Source organism: Accipiter gentilis, chromosome 31 (assembly GCF_929443795.1).
Source record: "Accipiter gentilis chromosome 31, bAccGen1.1, whole genome shotgun sequence".
Lineage (NCBI taxonomy): Eukaryota > Metazoa > Chordata > Aves > Accipitriformes > Accipitridae > Astur > Astur gentilis.
In genome coordinates, this window is record NC_064910.1 from 10,912,180 (window position 1) to 10,932,028 (window position 19,849).

Genomic DNA, 19,849 nt, shown 5'->3' on the forward strand with positions numbered 1-19,849 from the left:
CAGAAATCAGACATCAGAAGCCATCATAACCAATGTATGTAGGAATAATGGCTAGGATTTTGTCAATGAGACTGACACTCTGCCTTTGCAGTCCAACTTTCTCTTTCAACAGCCAGTGATGCCTCTGCGTTTCACCCCCACAAGGTGTTAACTCAATGGGGACAGTAGCTGTTGAGGCAAAATGTGGGTGCTAGTACTAGCTGCCTTCCTCACAAAAGCAGAAAAACGCTTAAGAGGCAACAGAGGTTTAGTGCAGTGGTAGAAAGATGTGGAAAATGTAATAAAAGGTAGGTGGGTAGAAAGAGAAAGGAACAAAATAAATACTTAAACCAAACCCAAGACAGATAGCGTAACCTGAGAGAGGATGGAAGGCCACAGCAAAGGTGAAAAATTACAATGCTTAATATACCAGATGCAACTATTCTCTTCATGTCTTTATCCAATGGCTGCAGGGCTCTGGAGCATTTTTTAGGTCAGAAGAAAGGACGTGAGGAGACACAGGAGAAAATTTATTACTGTTTCAGAAACAGTAAATGGCCAAAGGAAAATAAAAGACAAATGTGATAAATCCCTAGAAGCAGTACAGAGATGAGAAAAAATAGTCAAAAGGAGGAGAGAAAAGTAGTACATTCCAGATTAGGCCATCTTTATATGTTCTTTCACTAGGTTTTATCTCCATTGCTGCTAGTCCTACTCTTGCAGCAGGCAGAGAGAAATAAAGACTGGAAGACTAGTTCCCATTGCTTTATGCACACTTAATTGCTCTGAATTTTGAAGCAGCCAGGAATATAGTGAAAAAAAGTTACATAAGCCATTAAAACAGGGGCAGGGTGCAGAGAGCAATCCTAGTTTACGTGAGTGTGACTACTAGGAAGTGTTCATTTCTGGGGAATTCGAGCGCCAGGTACCAAGTCAGCCAGGGACAATGGGAACTGGATACCCACCTCCAACACCAGCACCTTTCAGCAGTGCATACCCTTCATGTCATAGTCTGCACTACAGCTCAGTTCCTTCCTCCTCCCATCACCTGAGATCCTGACCTCCACCTTTGAGCCATGCTCCAAAGATAATCTGGTCACCCACAATCCTCTTTATTTACTTGAAGTTTGTTTGCTTTCTTCAAGGGACCATTGGAAGCGAAGAGAAAAATTAATCCTTTTCTAGGCCTCCAAAGTTCAAATACAAGAGCAACACAATCACTGCTGGCTGTCAATAGCCACGTCACGCAGTAAAGCATATTCATTTATCTATTGAAATCATATGACTTCTAGCACTTGCTCAGCTACAGAGCCAAAAACTGTGTGGCACAGAGGCCTTAAGGGCTTTGACGTAAGAGGTAACCAAAGATTGTTCTCAAAATTATTGTGCCTGCAAGACATCAGGGAAACTCAGGTCAGCCACCATCCTCTGTTTGGTAAAGCCAACAGACACCACAAGTTTTCAGGCACATAAGACAGAGAAACCTCACACAAAGCAAAAAAGGATACAAAAGCTCCAATGATGAAAACTGGGCTGAATATGTGTTTCTGGAAAGTAAACAGTGCCAAACCCATATAAGAAAATATGAAGTTCTCAGCCAGGAAGTGCAATACCTCAAAGAGCTAGGGAGAAAACAGTCAAATGTTAAAGGCCAAGCAATAAAGACGCTTTTCAGTAACAATAGTACATGGACTGCTACAGCAATATACTGTATAAAAGGTGAAAGACAGTCTTGCCTGCTTAGTGCGACTTCTTGATTCAACTGACAAGTTATTGTATGTATAATGCGCCTGGGTAATTCCACAGAAGAGGACAGCCACCACACCTGTGAACAGAATTACATGTAAAAATCAGCCTGTTTACTGTGCGAGTTCAACACGTTTTCCCTTCCTGAGCTCTATTAAATTTATAGATCATCGTTAACCTTGAGATTTTATGAAACTTATTTTCAAGCGAGTTAGATTCCAGGCTGGGGAGATGGTGCTTGAACCACACCATTGGTCTTAAAAGCCTTTGTTACAGTGAGCTGCACCTTCAATGACATTGTACAGAATGTAAAAAAAGCTTTAAGTATCAACATCATGTTCCTCATAGGTAAGTTCCAATGAGAAAGTGGAAAAAATGGCTGCTAAGACAGACAGGACTTCTGTCTCCGTGTACTTGAATCCCAACAACTCACCAGTAAATCCACAAGCTTCTGCGAGCAAGAAAGTGCTCCAGGACATCAAGAAGAAGAGAGCCGTTTCCAGCAGGGGGAAGCAGTGCAACTTGGTAAACTTTGTCACGTTCAGTCATTTGTTAAGGGATCAAAAATAAATCCTTTGGCTTGTCTGTACCCAGTATTTATAAAAAACACTTTTATTTGCTACGACCAATGCTAGTTGTAGAACAAAACACTTTCAGTGCTGAAAAACATCCATTCCATCACATCAACACAAACTTCAGAATCAAGGTCTCCCCTCGCAACAGCCAGTTTTTGATATTTTTGCTGCATAAACATGGCCTAACTATGGCTCCACTTCTTTGAGGTAACATCTTACCCTATGCCATGTTTCCCTGCAAAATGCCAGAAGGGATATATATCTGGTGTTCCTTTTAGATTGTGTCTCGGGTTTTGGGGGCTTTTTTGTTTGATTTGGGTTTGGTCCCCTCCACACTCATGCCAATAAAGATCCCTCTCCATCTTCAAATAAAGCATAAAATACATTCAGAACCATTTAATTCACTGGGCTGTTCTTGACTACAGCAACCCTAAGGTGAAGTAGATTGAGCAGAAGTTTTCTGCTCAGATTTGTTGACAAGTCTTTTTCAGCAAGCATGGCTACTTCTGTCCTTCTGAGGCAAAACAGAAATCCTGCCTACAACAAAATATATTTCCTTTCCTTATGTTGATGTGTTTTAGAGTAAAAGCCAACTCAATCAGAGCAGCTTAGTCTTTCAATGGGAAGAAAAACCAAGTTCATCTTCCAGAGGAGAGCAAAACTTGAAGAACGTCAAACACACACTGAATTAACAGTTCACACAGCTACTGTAGAAGTGGAACAGATTTCAGTAGCATTAAATATAGCTCTTCACATACTACAAAAAAGTTGTTCACACATTTATAGAATTTTGGGTTGGGTTCCCCCCCCCCCCATCATTACTCTGGCAACAGGTAAACACTGAACAGCTCACTGTACCCAAGGTGCAGACAGCTATGCACAACTCTACTAGAGGACACAGAAAGAAACCATATGCTAACAGGGGCGATAAAGAGATCCCTCATCTTTTTGAAAGCTGACAACTAGTACAATCTTCCTGGAAATCCAAGCGGGAGGACAGCAAGAGCACAGCAAGGATACTTGAAACAGCAGGGTGGTATCACTCTCCCCTGCTCATATGAAGGCAACTGGTAACTCAACGGACACATCAAGGCTGCACCATCATCCACCATCGCTCTCCATGTGTAACACAGCTGCATCCTGGGCTCCCTGCAGCACTACACAATCTAAAGCTAATGGCAGCACAGCTGCTTGGGGAGTCATGGCTCAATATGGGATAGAGATGTTAAAAGCGATGAGCAGCACTGCTTTTCATAGGAAATTCATGGGTCCTGGGAGGCCTGGGGCTCACAGCACTCGACTGCCTCCTGCAAGCGCCAGTCAGGTAGCCCCGAGACTCAGCTGAAACAGTCTCCTGTGGGCTTTATCACAGAACACGGCATTCACAACAAGCCACAAGTGATTAACACCAGAGGCTAACAGCTGGCAGCGTTTCGATGGGAGCCTGGTTAGGATGAAGCAATCCTGAGGCCAGCCACCTGCTCCCCACTCATACCTACTTCTTGTTGGCATTCTCTGCTAATTTGGAGAGGGGCAAGGGCTCTGAAACCCATGCTCCAGACACACTTTCAACTGCAAACCTACTTTGCCCTCAAAACAAAAGCCCAAACCATCATAAAAAAAAATACTATTCTCCATGACAGTTGGCATTACACCAGATATAAAACTCAGCAGTTTTTTAAACAGCTGTTAATTCTCCACACAGTCACCTCTCCATGTAAACCAACTCTCTAAAGTTTTTGAGGATGTACAGTTACACTCAGCTGAACTCCTCCTCTCCATCAACTTACCTATTTTCTAAGATCATGCTTCTGAAGCAGCAACATCCACTGTAGCAACAATTAGAACCCATTTTCCCACAGAGTGCTTAAATAATCCCACTGCAAGTTTATCCCAGTGCCTGGCTCAAAAAAGCATTCGTGGATGCTTAGGAAACTGGACAGCCACAGTCACTCAATGGGAGAGGAACAGGTTGAACCTTGCTCCCCTGAAATTAGGCAAGGGCCCATGTCAGAACCAGTTCCTCATTTCCAGTCTATACTGGCAGCTTTGTGAATCAAATTCTTTATTCCCCATGCTGTTATGGAGTAACCATACCAAAACAGTTCATTAAATCTGAAATGAAAACCTATGTTCATCTTTTTGGAGGAAGATGAAGGTGAAAGAAAGTTAAGAAAAAAAACCCATTCTGCTATTTCATATAATTGACCAAACTGAAGTGTTAATTCAAATTAAATTATTATTTCTGTTTTCTTAACTTTCTTTATTCCTTAGACATGGCCTTCTACTTCACTTCATTTCAACCAGGCAGATTCTGCAATTTAGAAAGAAAATACAAAGTGGTACAATACCTTAACTATTATAAAAATAACCACAGATAGTGAGGTCAAGACAGCTTGCTGAAAGCCAGAACAAGTCCTTGTATATTATCTGCATCATATTTGGAAACTAAGTATTCTGTTTTCAAAGGACAATGCATGACTGCATGAAACCCCTTACTCAGAGAGGTACAGTTCTAGGTACTTCACAGCTACAGGAATAACAAACTACTAACTTCATTCATGACTTAAGTTATGGGTTCTAATCAGCTATGAAGAATAAAATGCAAATTTACAGTTTGCTTCTACATTATTGCATGACATCAAGTATTTTTCCAAAAGAAAATAAAGTTGTGTAATTGAGCAATGATTTAAGGATTTTCTGTTTTGTTGTTTTCTTTAAAGAAAAAAAACAACCAAAACCCAAAACAACCACACACACACACACACACACACACAAAAAAAACACTACAGAGGCTGTCTTCTGAACAGCCTCCCCACTCCCAGCCTCATATCACCCTCCTGAGCACAAACATTAGAAACAGTAAGAACCAACTGCTGCTTCAGAAGAATGATTTTACAAAATGGATCTGAATGCATTTCAGCTGTAATTAGTAGCCAGCCAGCAAGCCAAAAAACACAGCAACAGCATTTGAGCAGCTACATCTATGGATGGCCAGTAGCCTAAAAGCCAGATGAAGAATCATGGTTCTGGGTCACACTGATTGCAGATCAGTGGAACTAGAAGATGGAACATTAAAGAACATCTCCCTTACACCTGAAGGTGTTTCCATTATGCAGACACATCAGACAAATCTGCACAATGTGTATATAATAAGATATAGTTGAGTCATTATGGCTTAAGATGAAGAGTCACACATTTATGATTATTGTATACAATATCACATTTTTCCCCTTTTAGGTCACTGTTCATAAGTCTAGGCAGATCAAAGCAATCTGGGATATGTACAAATATGGTTAGACTAGCCAGTCTGAAAGCAAAGAATTTTAATTTTTTCCTGAAGAAGCATCATGCTTTCTGGAGCAAGTCAGGCTTAATATTTACTGCCTGAGCCTAAAACCCACATAAATCGCTTGCTGAGCGCCTCAGAGCTCTAATCAAATAGCAGCAGTAAGCTTCAGGAGAACAGGACAGATCATGTAAAGTACATCATGTTATGATGTTAACTCTGGTAGAGATACAATCTTGTCCAAGATGGATTACATCAGATTTCCAGCAGAAAGTTTAAATGTAAGACTCAAAGAAGCCTGTGGGGTCAGAAACAGCCATTAATGATTTTACTGACGAGAGAATCAAATACCAGTTATCATACAAGATGTCTTTTAAGACTAAAACCTATTTTTTTAATTTCATAAGAAGCAGCTGAACATTAGGACATGCCCATTCAGGGCCTCCCCTTGGCTTCCAGTGTGCAGCATCACCACTAAAACTTCTAGTGTGGCCACAGTTATATTGGAAAAAGCTGACTTCTGTGGGTACCTCTAATGCCTTTCTACAGACAAAGGTTGCATGAATACTGATCGCATCTTCACACCCAGATTAAAACAAGCAGGAGTCAATTTTGCTATAGTTGGAAACAGGAGAGCCCTGTTAATACCTGAACGTGGCAACTAGTCTGGAAGACCTAAACATGAAAAAGGATATCAGAGCTGTCACAACCCCCGTCACTGCTCCCATCATGAAAGAACCACTGAATATTCCCAGGAAAACACCAACAGACTTGAAAAATGCTGCTGCATCAAAAGCATGGGTATTTTCACCTGTTGGCTGGTAGGCAACTATAGATCTAGAAAGAGGGTAACACAATGAGAAGTTAGAAGCGGCATCAGAAAAGTTTTATTCTATAACAGCAACACCTGAGCAAAGAGAAGAGACAATCCCATACTGAAGGCAAATTTGCCATTCTGGTGTATGTATGCATGAGGGATCTTGGCAAATGTTTGCATGTTTATTAATTCAGTTCAAGACAATCCATTTAAATTTAAAATAACATTTCTTAGAAAAAACATTTATTTTAGACAAACACCAGAAGCAATTAAGTAATTTCAGAGTAGAAATTCAGGTATCTACTTACGAAGATAATACAATGGCAACAGCATCATTCAACACGCTCTCCCCAAACAGAAGGGCATAGAGATCGACATCAGCATGCAGCTCATTAAATATTGCTAGTACAGTAACTACAGAAAGAAAAGAGAAAAATCACATTGGCTGACTTTAGGAATAACTGTGTGAGCTGATGGAGCAGACTTTCCAGTTTGCCTAAAGCAACAAAACCCAGGAATTGAAGTACAGGATCAAAATTAAACTGGGAAACAGACCAGTTGTGTTTACCTATAGGTAAGCAATTCCACCAACAGTTTCAGGGCAGCTCTATTAGGACATGGCTCTGTTGTCCTCCCATCTGCAGTGTTTATAGAAAAGCACCCATGATCAAGGGGCACGGGGCAGACAAAGCACTTCTGCCAAAGCCCTGGTATTTTTTGTACAACATGTTCCATATAAAATAATCAACAAAATATTGTGCAGCTCTTGCTGCTTTTAAAGGCTGTATGGATTGTTGACATAGCTTTATTATTTCGGCCATTGTAAAATAGTGCTAATAATCCTAAGGGTTCCCCAAAGCATATGCTATGCCACAGGAGCGTGCATTTGCACAGAATCTGAAAAGGGCAAGACTGCTAAATATTTATAACCATCCTTTCAAGAAACTTCAGTCTGAGATGAAAGACCATGATCTTGAAGATGTTCCCATACACAAGCTTCAAAAATCACATGGTGATTTTTTGCATAAATTGTGTGCAACCACCAGCTGCTCAGAGCTCAGCTCAATCACAGGAGCTACTTCCCATTTTCACACAAATCACCACTGAGCACCTCAAATAAGCTGTTTTAAATGTCAGGCTTCATACTTTATCACTCCCTACCCCAGGCCCTGACACACACCAGCTCTCCACACTGATCTGTCAAGCAGAGACACCTATGTGAGCCTGCTGGACTTTGAAGGATGACTAGATTATTTTGGCAAAAGCTCATATTACTTTGCCAGAAGAGAATTCTTCTGCCTAAACTTGTAAAACATGAAGTTCATTTGAAGGAGGAAGAAAAAAATCCCCATACCTAAAGAGCTTAAAATCCTCAAATATTGCTCTTAAATTATCCAATGTAATGTATCCAAGCAATGTAGCTAAAGAAGGAAGTCTTGCTATCCAGATAATGTAATAATTTCATCTATTTGCAGTCTTAAAATTGATGCACACTGAACAAAAAAACTACCGGGGAAAAAAGTATGTAAAGTATTTGAACAGGAAGGTTAGTTTTCCCCAAACATAACATCACATCATACCAGTCCAGCACCAAACCAACAGAGAACAGCTTTCACAACACTCAGAATTTTTAGGCATTTCAGAGAAGAGGATCAGAGATACTTTCATAACACAACTGAAAATAAAGTGCTATTAATATCTTCATGCTATGCAGCCAAAATCCTAGCAATAGGATTATTTTGGAAGATTATTAAAAAATATTCAGCAAGCTACCTGGATCAGTGGCAGATATTATCGCTCCAAAGAGGAGGCAGTCTGTATAATAGAATTTATCGGAGAGCTGACCCACCAACTTCATTAGTTTCACAACCCCATACATGAGATTCCTGAAGAGAAAGAGGATAAAACAGTCCAAGTCAAACAAGTTGGTGCATTTCAGGCAGGCAAAGGAAAAGCACAAGCAACAATATTGCAGGCGGGCTTGGTTATGCTACAACCCTGTAGGACACTGCCACAGTTTAACACTAAGCTCTCAAAATTAATTTTCCGCTTTTTCCTATAAACTGAGTCAAGTGATATATGATCCAGAAGATGAAATCTGTTTGCACAACTAGTACACAGAATCTACAGGTTGTTTCCTTTTTCAACTAAAGGGAACATTTCGCTGCTCAAAATTCCCTTCAGTATTGCTTCACCCAACACATTACATAGGCCAAAAGCTGCGAGCTAAGAATAGCCTTCAAAGTATTTCTCTAGTGAAATTCTTTGAGAAACAAACCAAGGTCACCTATGCAATTCAGAATTTCTGTATTTCAGAATATCTATACACCAGACACTAATATTAGCAGCATAAGAGATTGTATGCAAGTAAACCAGTGTGACTAGCTATCTTAAAGTAGATTGTGTACATATATACATAAAACTATATATATATACACACATGCAGAGAAAGACACAGTGTGCACATGCATGTGGGCACTGAAAGGGACATCTTTAAAAGTTTGATAGCTAAAATTCTATTACAAGTAGTGTCAACAATTCAAGTTAAAGTCAATTCCAGTAAGAGTCTAACAAGGTTTGGTTTTGGACTACACCATTACATCAAAAAAAAAAAAAACCAAACAAAAAAAACGCCACTCTTTAGTAATGTGGACTTGACAAGTGATTCAAACTTGACAATATCATTTCAAATATTACTTAGAAGTGGGATAAATCTCACCAAAATTTACATTTGCATTTTGTCTGGAGGATACACAAATAAAATCCTCAAACAAACAAATTACAAAATTGAGGCAATCTGGAAGGCTCAACGTATACTTTATCAACTTAAACTTTAGTATAGAAAGGAACTGATATCACAGAGTTCACTTACCCAATAATAAAACAAGAGACTGCTGTTCCTAAAAAGGCGTAAGCCAAAATGGACCCCAAATTCCTGAAAAAGTGTCTCTGCATAGGAAAAAGAGGTTTATATACTGATAAAAAACAAGTTATATCACTTGTTCAAAACCATACAGCACACTACTACACTTGCATTAATACACAGAAACACTCCTTCATTTCAGAGAAATGCTTCAATTACTGCAATGTAAATTCTGTCCAACTTCAATAAATTGAATAAACCAAATCTGAACTATGTACTAAATCCTACATGTAGCTTATTGACAGGAAGCTTTCCACACAGATGTTTTCGTAAGAGATGTAAAAGTTAGCTGCAAAATTGAAAACCAGCACCAATTCACAGCATCTTCAAATGAGAGCAGAATCTGAGCCCTTTTTGCCATTCAGGGTCTGGCACATCCCCACTGGGATTCAGGTTTGAGTCCACTTCTCAGCATAATTTACTGCATTTTAGATGTTTGAGAAGGACCAAAACAATACATAGCAGGACATCTTTTACTTTAAATGAAACTGAGGTTAACCTCTGGCAGAGTTCAAAGGAAAACAAATCAGCAAGACCAAATAGAGTTTAATGTGTTTATAGTAAGAAGTACATGCATTTTCTCTTAAAACAATATGGCCTAACCATCTATGGAAGAAACAAGATTTTTCTTACTGCCATAAAAAAAAAACATGCTTGAAATTGAGACTGCATTCCTGAACAAATCAGCAGACTCACATTAAAAAAAAACTAAACAAAAAAACTATTCTCCTCAGAAATTATTACACTTACTTTCTTCAGGCTATAACCAGCATGAAAAATAATAGGAGGCAACAGAATGTTGAAAAAAACTTCTGGGTCAAATGTTACCTAAAGAAAAAGAAACTTCAATTAGAGACAGACATAGGCAAATTGTTAGGTCTTTTTCCTCTTTCATTTTCTGACAGCTACTATTTTTGGCTGTTGAAATAGGTAAGCTGACCCTCCAAAATACCAGCCAGCTCTATACATACACAGCAGCAAAAAGCTGCAGCTCTTCTTGGTAAACAGCATCTAGAAAATAAACAGGCATTACATCCATCACCAATGATACTCTTGCAGTAGTCCCAAACCAAACACAGTCCACTTTTTAAAATTAAAAAATTCTAATAAAAATGACACAGGAGAAGATCTCTTTTATTGTGGTACATGATATTCGTATAACCTGCAGATTAAATGCTATTTTAGCTTACTTTTTTTGCAAGTCTAGCCACTGTACAGTTATTATAAGCCAATCCAGTCAGATACAAGACTGGTTTTCAGGAACTGGGATCATACATCACTTCCATGTATTGCAGTAGAAGCTCCAGATATCCACGAAAGACTACACTACAGTAAGGAACAAAAAAAAACATTTAAAATCCAAACAGAAGACCTGCACATGTGTGAGACTAACTAGGCTTTCTTCAGCCCCTGTCTAAGCACAGGTTAGAAGACAAACACAAGTATGCACTCCCAGAATAGGATTCATTTCAGCTAACTTTAGATATCTATAGCAGACAGGTACATATAAACAGACACCTAAGCTCTCTTCACAGTCAGCAGAAAGAAGTATTTTTAGGTTACAAACCTTAAAGTCTCAATCTATACTTCAAAGTCTAGCTTTGTTACACACAAAAGGTGGTTAATTCCTGCTTCTGAATAGAATGAGAAGCTAAACAGCACATCTGAGTAATAGTTGATAGATGAATTTCACTTCCAACACCAGACTGTCTCATTTGGTGGTTTATAGGGATGTAAGCAGTAACTATTTCCTCACAATAAACAGATTAAAAAACCCTAGGAAAAAAACCCAAACACTAAGAAACAATCACTTTTCATTAACAAATGATCATTTTCCTTATATTGTATTATACAAGGCAGCATCAGGCTTTTTTGTACAGCTGGTCTTCATGAATTCTACAGACATTAGAAACATACGTTAAGTCTTCAAACAGCAAGGCTTTGGGAAAGCACGACATACATGCAACAGAGCACAGTTTCACCAGCCGCAATATAATACAGGAGGTGCTTTTGAATTAAGCATTTAAGTGCTGTTACCATCAGGAACACAGACACTTGATACTACCTAACATTCAAATGGGATGGAAGCGGGAGGAGGAGGGAGGGAAGCATAGATAAAGGAGAAATGCTCAGCCAAGCTCAAGAAAAGGTCTACCCTCACCTTTCGCAACATGTCATTTTGCTCCACGTTATGGATCTTCCCGGGGCTTATTTCCCCTTTGAGCGTATACTCGAAGAACTTCCCGCTGACGTTGACCAGCAGGGTTGTGAACAGCCTGTCCTCCTGCGAGCAGCTGATCGGCTTGTCACGGCCGCTGGTAGAGGGAGTCCCATATCTCAAGATCACCCCAACTATGAGTCCTGGAAGAGAGTTAAAAATCCATGAGGCTGATTTGCTGCTCCTGTACCTAACTTTCTAGTTTCAAGTAACATCCAAGGTATAATGCATGAGCCTTACAAGCGTACATGCATCATCAACATTTTGCAGTGAATCATTACTATCATTTCCTTGCAGAGGAAGAGAGGCCCTCAGCACATCAAAACTACTGATCAATTTATAAAATCTGGTATCTGCCTGAAGTGACAACCAAAATACTCCATTTCGTATTTTGCCTTCCTCACCCTCATTCACACCTCTAACGTGTAAACCCAGAGTTGCACAAGAGGGTAGACACTAGGACACATCAAATACATTTCACCTGCCTAAGGACAGAAGTGAGTAGATAGACCATTGCCAGCAAGTAACAACTGCTGAAAACATGTGACCCTAACTGAGCTGAAACAGTGATGTTTGCCATAATATTTTATGGCTGCAGCAAGGATGCAGCTTTTTTGCCTGGCAGTTCTAAGCAAGCACACAATTCTTCTTGCACAATCTCCTGTGTACTCTGCAAACTTTGCAACTAAAATTCAAGTGGCATGCACAAAGAAGTCAGCTACATGTCTCTTGCAAGTATTTTCCACATTTCACAAAACCAAAAATAAAGTAAGGTTAAAAATGAGCAATCATAAGAGACCTGAGATTCAGGAATATAGGAAAATTACTCAGCCAGCTTAGATAACATCCAACCAGAAAACACCATCACTAGGGGATGCATCAAACACAATGCCAAAAAATAACTTGTAACCTAATGGAAGGGCCATGCTAGGAGGCCAGAGAAGCACAAGGTTTTAACTGAGCACCATTCCTTTTACAATGTACTAAGAAGAGAACAAGAGTCCAGTTCTGTGGAGAGAACATTATAAGAACAGTCAAAACGGTTTTGGTCTCATAAACAAACAAATTGATACCCACTTACTAAAGGCTCCCCTGTTGCCTTAGGATGATTTGCGATTTAATCCTCATTCCAGACAACTGCAAGATGAAGATGGATGTTTGATCCTTTTGTTGACAAGTCAACAGTCAATGCTGTTTTTACTCCCTGTGACCCTCACTCTGCATCCATAGATTTGTTTTCCCAGATGGTAAATGAAGTTGACAGGTAATAACCAAAGAATAAATGAGGTATAACAAAGAAAAAAATCCTACCACACACCACAAAAAAAAACCCGGACAGACTTATCTTTATGGCATAGTGTAAAGAGTAACCAAACTGTACCCCAAAAAAGCCAACCAAAAGAACACACCTCATTCTCTTCAAGTTCAGAGTGGAAAAATGGTTTTAATGCAAGAGAAAGTACAGCAGGTAGTAGCTGTGATGCTAGTGGGCGGCTCGCCTCCAGCACTCTTTCTCTATGATCAAGAGAACATAGTGGCAACAAGATCATTAAAAAGTAACTGGAAGATTAAGATGTACTTTATTTAGAAAAGAAAATTACATGCTCAAAGAGAACACAGGGGAAGAAACCCCCCTCAGCGAGATAAATCTACTTACTGAAATTTCAAATGCTGACAATTTAAATACAGAGGTTTATACAAGCGTGCTCCTAATGACCCTGGAGCATTATACGGCTATACGTGACGGACGTGTTGGAAATGCAGCTCTGCACAAAGTGACAGGTTACGGCCAGTCACCTCCAAGCCACCTGCACTACCAGTTTATGGCAAGAGACATCTTCACCAACCCAGCCAGACAAGCAGCCAAAGCTTTCTGCTGCCCTCACCCCCCTCACCCCCAGAAAGAGCCAAGCTCACAGAATACATCAGGAAGACTGTCTGTGTTAAAAACTGAAATAATCAGCATCAGCCAGAAATCCCGTAGTAAATCAGAAGCCAGAATTAAAACGGTACAAATGAGCTTATGCATAGCAGCGGCACAAAGCCAAATCTATACTGCTACTAAGCTGAGAATAGAGAGGGGGACACCGATAGACATAAGTGCTTCTTACGCTCAGAGACTGCCCTTGGTGAATTCATTGCAAAAGCTGATGGGAAACCCCCATTGCTATTGCATCAGTAAGAGGCACCGGAGAGCAGGTTGCAATTGCATTACATAGCTGTATATAGTCCACTCATACATTTCCCACCCCCCCCACCCCCCATAACAAAATACACCAGTTATTTTAAAATAAATTTGGAAGATATCCCAATTATATCCATAACTGATACATAGCATTTGAAGTGAAACATCTTTTAACCCTCAGCATCCCATGGCCTAGCTAACACAGCTATAGGGAAATACCTTGTTTTCATACACCTTCTGCTGATAAAATACCAAACTGGATGACATTTGCACTAAGCACCATACAGTTTAGGAACATCTGATCCCTGCTGCCAGGCTGCTGTCTTGCAGCAGGATGCAGCTGTGACCAGGGTGGCCAGTTTTGAGGCAAGAGGCCAGCAGAAGCAGTCAAGTGGCTAAATCTACCCATGGCTCAGTCTTTAAAGGAAATAGGTATGAAAACAGGAAGGGCCAAGGAGGCCACAAAAATTCCATGTGAATTCATTGGAATGTGAATTCCATGTGAATTCATTGGCCAGCTTCATTAGCAAAAAATACTACGTACCTGGTAGTTCAAAAGATGAGTTAGAAGGGAAAGTTCCTTGACCTTATAAAGGTACAGGCATGCTGCTATACTTATCGTGCAGTCCCAAAATAACAGGTTTTGAACATTGAAGTGAAATGCATCAGCTGGACACGCTTGACAGACGTGAGCTGCAGAAATCCTGAAGTCATTAATGCTTTTCCAAAAAACTTTAAAGTCTTTATGGAAAACTGTATGGAAGTATTTTCAGTTTTACAATGATCATCAAGTCTTTTACATGCTAAAAAGTTACTGGACTTGTTAGATGACTTCTACATTCCATCTCACCTGATAAAGCAACATTAGCAAAGCTTATATATTTAGTCAGCCCCCAAGATCCTAAAAAACCTAAAAACCCAAAAGCTTTTCAGGCAGACCGAACAGCTTGATTTACAGCTTCAGAAAGGATGTCCTTCTAAGCTGCCTACCATAAGGTGTTATATGGAAGGCCAGGGCATGCTCTATAAATTTTCTCTGGATACTTGATTTCAACCATTTCCAGAACATCAGAGTTGCATCTGCAGAACAACAACAGAAGAGAAAGAGAGACCCAGAATTGCTCAAAGGGACAAACCTAATAGGATACTCTAGACTTAATTCTAGGCCATTAAAACAAGCATAAATTCAGTATGGCTCTGTTGCTTATTTGGAAGCAAGGGGGGGGATGGATGCTGGAGGCTAGGAACAGATACAGAAGAAACAGTACACAAACTCCATGTTACTTCTGCACCACAAGGTCTCACTGTTGAAGAGTTTGTGGAAAACCTGGATCAACAGAGCAAATACCTGTCTGACTGCTTAAGAAAATTTTACCACTTCAAAAAAGAAACCTCTAGGGCCACTAATCCAGCACTGTCTTTTACTGCAAGACTGTCACAAGAGAAAAAAGCTAGAAATGGGCTACAAATACTTCAAAATTTGAGAAGAGCCTTACTTTCAAAGTTTTGGTTTGTGATTACTGTTTCAAGGGCAAGTTTACAACACTGCTCAAAGACTCTCAGGAAGGATAATCTCAAAAATTAATACTTAATGCCCTGTATGTATGACTTGCATTCTCACTTTTTACAGAGAAAGCATTTATGCCTCTATCTTGGCTGTACAATGCAGATCACACAGCTGGTACATGAAGAATGTCTTACTGGAAATGAGGCATTAAAAAGCTGGGAATATTTTTTCCATTTTAAAACAAATCACTACTGATAATAAAAAACTATTAGACTTCAGAAATAGTCAACACCCATCTAACAATACACCATTTAAAATGGCATATTTACTTTTGGTTTTGTTTGAGCACAGAAGCCACTGAAGTGAGAATATGAATTCAGATAGGCATGCACAACCGCGAGCACCTGTCCCTGGTCAGAGCTGTGCTCTGCGTGGTTTCCACCCCAATTCTCTGCTGAAGAAGTAGCCCTGAGGTTTCAGGGAGCTTCAGCAGGCAGCAGTCTGCAGGAACCAGAGGTATTTGCGCTCCACGACACACGGTTCCATCAGTGAATTCAAACTGTGAATCAGCGGACTGGATCAATCTGTGAACTCAAACCTGTTTAGATAGTTTCCTTCATATGCTCCTGGTAAAGATCCCGGCACTGAATATTGAGGGTCCTTCCCTGTGCAGTGCAGTTTGTATTAACCACATTTCAGCCTGAAGGAGGCTCAGGGGAGACCTTCTTGCTGTTTGCAGCTATCTCCTGGAAACGCAGAGAAGAGAGGGACAGACTCTTCTGAAAAGTGCATGGTGGTTAAGACCAAAGGCAACAAACTTGTTGCAATACGGGGGGAGGAAAATCAGGTAAGGTTTGGGTTTTTCTGTTTTTTAAACAGCGAAGTGGCTAAGCACCAGAATAGGCTGTCCACAAAGGCTGTACAATCTCCATCCTTGCATACAGCCAAAACTCAGGTGAGCATAGCCCTGAGCAACCCAAGCTGTGGGGGCTTGCTGTGAGCAGGGGGCTGGTCAAAGCTACTCCCAGAGGTCCTTTTCAGCCCAGATTATTCTGTGATTCGTCCTCTTTCCCATGAACACTCGGACCCCTCAGACAGGTACTTTATGCTGCAAAGGTTTCTTTAAAAGCAACTTTGTTGCTTCCTGGGCCAGTCTTGGGGATTTCTGTTGCTTCGGATTTGGGTTGCGGTTTTTTTGTTTAAATGACAGACTGCACGGCTGACTCTGAAACTAAGTCAGAGGAGAAGACATGGCAACACAGGAGCCTGATCATAAAAGCCAGAGGGATCCAACAGACCAGGAAGGGGATGCTTGTACTTCCTCAACCCGCCCTGACTTGCCCCCTGCCCTGGGCCACAACTCATCCCATGGAAAGCTGGCAGAGCAGGGGACCAGGAGATGTTTGACTCCTGCTGATGCCAGACAAATACAGAAAAGCAGACACTGTGATACAGCAGAGACAGCGCTTGCTAGTTAGTAGTCTCTCCTTTTTTTTTTTTTTTTAATATAAAAATAGTAAATTTTGGAAGCGACACTACAGCAAACCACCGACTGTTAAGCTGGGCAGCACCGTCAGCAGCGAGACCCAGCCTCACCTCGGCACACAGCCCGTCTCCTCTTAGCACAGCCCACACGGACAGACAGAGAGAGTAGCACATTTTGGGTTCTTGGACACCAGCTTCCTCATAGTGTAAGGTGATGGTGAATAAAGTACCTCTTTACTTTTGGAAAACCACATAAAGAACATGTAAAAAGGATTTCTTATATTTGGAAGTATAGATTTTTCCTCCCTACTCCCAAACTGAACTTTTTACCAGCTTGAAGACAACGAAACAAAGATGAATGAAAACTTGGCAAGAAGGATGAAAGAAATCCCTACAAGTATTTTCAAAGCAAAAGAATAATAATAATAATAATAATACACAGTAGTTATCACACAGCTTGTTTTACTATAGGATGTTTGTGTGCATCAATATACCACAGTTGGAAAGTTTTACTTTAAATAGCCTGAAATACCAACAGAGAAAGTGTTTTTCCTAATACAGGGTCAACCTTTGAACCTCACAGTCGACACCTTCAAATCTGACAGTGATTTAGGAGGAAGTTTCCTTCCTCCCAGTTCTTAAAAAGTAATTCAAGCATTGTTTCTGATCCAGAACTGAGCTAGTAATGTTGCACGTTAAAAAACATGGGACTGAATGTTATATACCACCTCCAGAAGTGCTAGCAACCTGCTCTCTTTGCTTGCCATTCACTGTACCATCCCGTACAGGAGTGCAGAGGAACACAGCTACACGACCCCTTGAAGGAGGGTTAAGCAAATGACTGCAGAGCTTCAGACCTCCGTTAGCGTCTCGCACTCAGCATCACTAATCTATTAGCTCCTTTCTTAATGGTGCAACACTGCCAGCATGGCATTCATCAGCCTGTCACATCGCCGCGTAAGATGAAAGACTTGAAAAATGGGAAGCCCGTTTTGAAATTAATCCTCATCTTTGGCAGTTTATGTTCAGCAGCGTAAACACAAGACAAGTCCTCACTGCATTTCAGTAAAACAAAACAGAACACATTTTTGAACAGGCAATGGAGGCAGGTGATGCCAACTCTTGAAATCTGAAGGAAATTTTGGGGATATCCAAAATCTGAAGTGCTGAATAACAGATTCAAGGTCATGCTTTGTCATTGCCTTAGGGCTATTTTAGATAAGGAAATTAAAAGCCAGTAAACAAGCTGGTAATTCTTCCTTGTAGGCAAACGTAGCAGTATGCTATCAAGGGCATCTTTGTAGTAAGCATTTTATTCACTTTTTAAATAACCCAAACTAAGCATAGTTTTGAATTTAAATAAGCAGATTACTCCAAAAAAAGTTATCAGGACACTGTGCAGAACCAAATGTCAAATTAACTTGCTGACTCTGCTGGACATGTGTGCACTGTGTATACCCTCGCCCTCTCGCAAGCCTTGGGTTCCAAAAAACCCACAAGAGTGTCTGTGATGGTCAAAAAGGCCTTCTGACTAACTGTTCCTCTGTTTTTTTCCTAGGGCAACTAATTATTTTTCATGTCTTGTCATGTTAATGTGATCTACATACTCATATGTACAATGAAATGGTAAAAAAAAAATAAATTATGAACTACAGAAGCAGTCAGATACGCTTTATTCAGTAATGCACGTTCTTAGTGATGATGGGGTTAAAGAACAGGTTTAAGGTAGAAAAAAGGTAATTTAAAAATACAACTATCAAGAGATTTAAACAGAAGACTGCTTTGGAATTTCAATAGTTAATAATTAAGTTTTACATACAGCTTCACATTTGCACAGGAGAGTTGTAGCTCCGGAAAAATTAGTTTGTTCCAAATATTTGGAGGGATGAATAGACACTATTAGAAAGATCACAACCACAGAAACATGATCATAAAGATGTGGCAGAATGATAGCCAGCAAGAAAAATTGCTCCCTCTATTCTCCCCTAGAATCTAAAATCCAGAAAAGAGAGTGTTAAAACAAACAAAACAAAAAACCCCCACAAACAACCCCACAACAAACCACACCCCACGCCATATATTGAGCAGCCTAAAGGCTGAAGGCTCAGCCCTGGAAGAAGCTGCTGTCCTGCGGTAAGAACATGTGGCCTCCGGTCCAAGCACAGGACTGTGAGTCAGGGCTCCTGACCCAATTCCCAACTTCAGCAGTGACTCAGTGCAAGAACTCAGACAAGCCACAGAAGACAACTTAAAGAGACACTCTCAACTTAGAAATGAGATACCACAGTTATAAAAGGCATAGGTATTTGTCAGAGATTGCACAGTTGGTCAGAATCTGCAACTAATCTCAACTCGCATGTTTTCGAGTTCATTTACCACATAACCGTTGTTTCATGCAATACAGATTTAACAAAGCATTTGCTGTTAAAATATTTTATAAATAACATTTTAAAACTTTCTTTATACTTTCAAAAATATAAGTATTCCTCCTTAGTTATAAAACCCAAAGCAGTGAAAGTCATACGTATACTAACGCCACACACATTCCTAAAGGCATGAGCAGCAATGGGCAACCACAAAGACGCTAACCTCTGTGGCTCCCTTTCCTTGCCCCATACAGAAGTGACTCCCTAAGAGGGTGCCAACTGCAAGTAGTCCCAGTCCCCTGTGGCAGGAGCAGAGCTGAAGCATTTCTTTCAACACAGACTTCTAAGCTAGATGAGGAAAAACCCCAACACTGAGCTTCATTCCTCCCGGCTTATTGGTGATCACATTGGCAGGCACCCGAGAAGAACAAACAGTAAGAGCAGCAGCAGCTATATGGTATATAACAGAAAACTTCCTATTTAATCCTTATGTTTTGTTACTGCTTTTTTCCCCATTTGCATATGCATGCTAGAAACACTAAGCATCTCTCCAACAGGAGGCCACAAGCTCCCCAGAGTCCAAAAAAGAATAATGTCAAGCCACTTGTTACAAAAAGCTTTACAATAATATCACCTGGCTCAGGCACTAGCAAGAAATGAAGCTTCCCAGTTTAAAAGAAAAGAGCTGAGACAATAATTATTCCCCCCCCCAAAACATGCTGTAAAGCTTCAGCAGAAGGAGTTATTAATTTGTCATTG

At 40.3% G+C, this 19,849-nt stretch overlaps 1 protein-coding gene across 2 annotated transcripts in view; it reads right to left on the reverse strand.

Moving 5' to 3' along the window:
- SLC9A7 (solute carrier family 9 member A7) overlaps positions 1-19,849 on the reverse strand; it is a 76,517-nt gene that overhangs the window by 28,631 nt on the left and 28,037 nt on the right. For both annotated transcript variants that reach the window (XM_049834404.1, XM_049834403.1), the window contains exons 2-10: positions 11,491-11,690; positions 10,080-10,157; positions 9,279-9,355; positions 8,180-8,292; positions 6,715-6,820; positions 6,285-6,426; positions 2,159-2,264; positions 1,716-1,804; positions 1,488-1,601 (exon numbers count right to left, since the gene is read on the reverse strand). In XM_049834404.1, the coding sequence (XP_049690361.1) occupies positions 1,488-1,601; positions 1,716-1,804; positions 2,159-2,264; positions 6,285-6,426; positions 6,715-6,820; positions 8,180-8,292; positions 9,279-9,355; positions 10,080-10,157; positions 11,491-11,690 (1,025 nt within the window). The remainder of the gene's footprint in view (positions 1-1,487; positions 1,602-1,715; positions 1,805-2,158; positions 2,265-6,284; positions 6,427-6,714; positions 6,821-8,179; positions 8,293-9,278; positions 9,356-10,079; positions 10,158-11,490; positions 11,691-19,849) is intronic.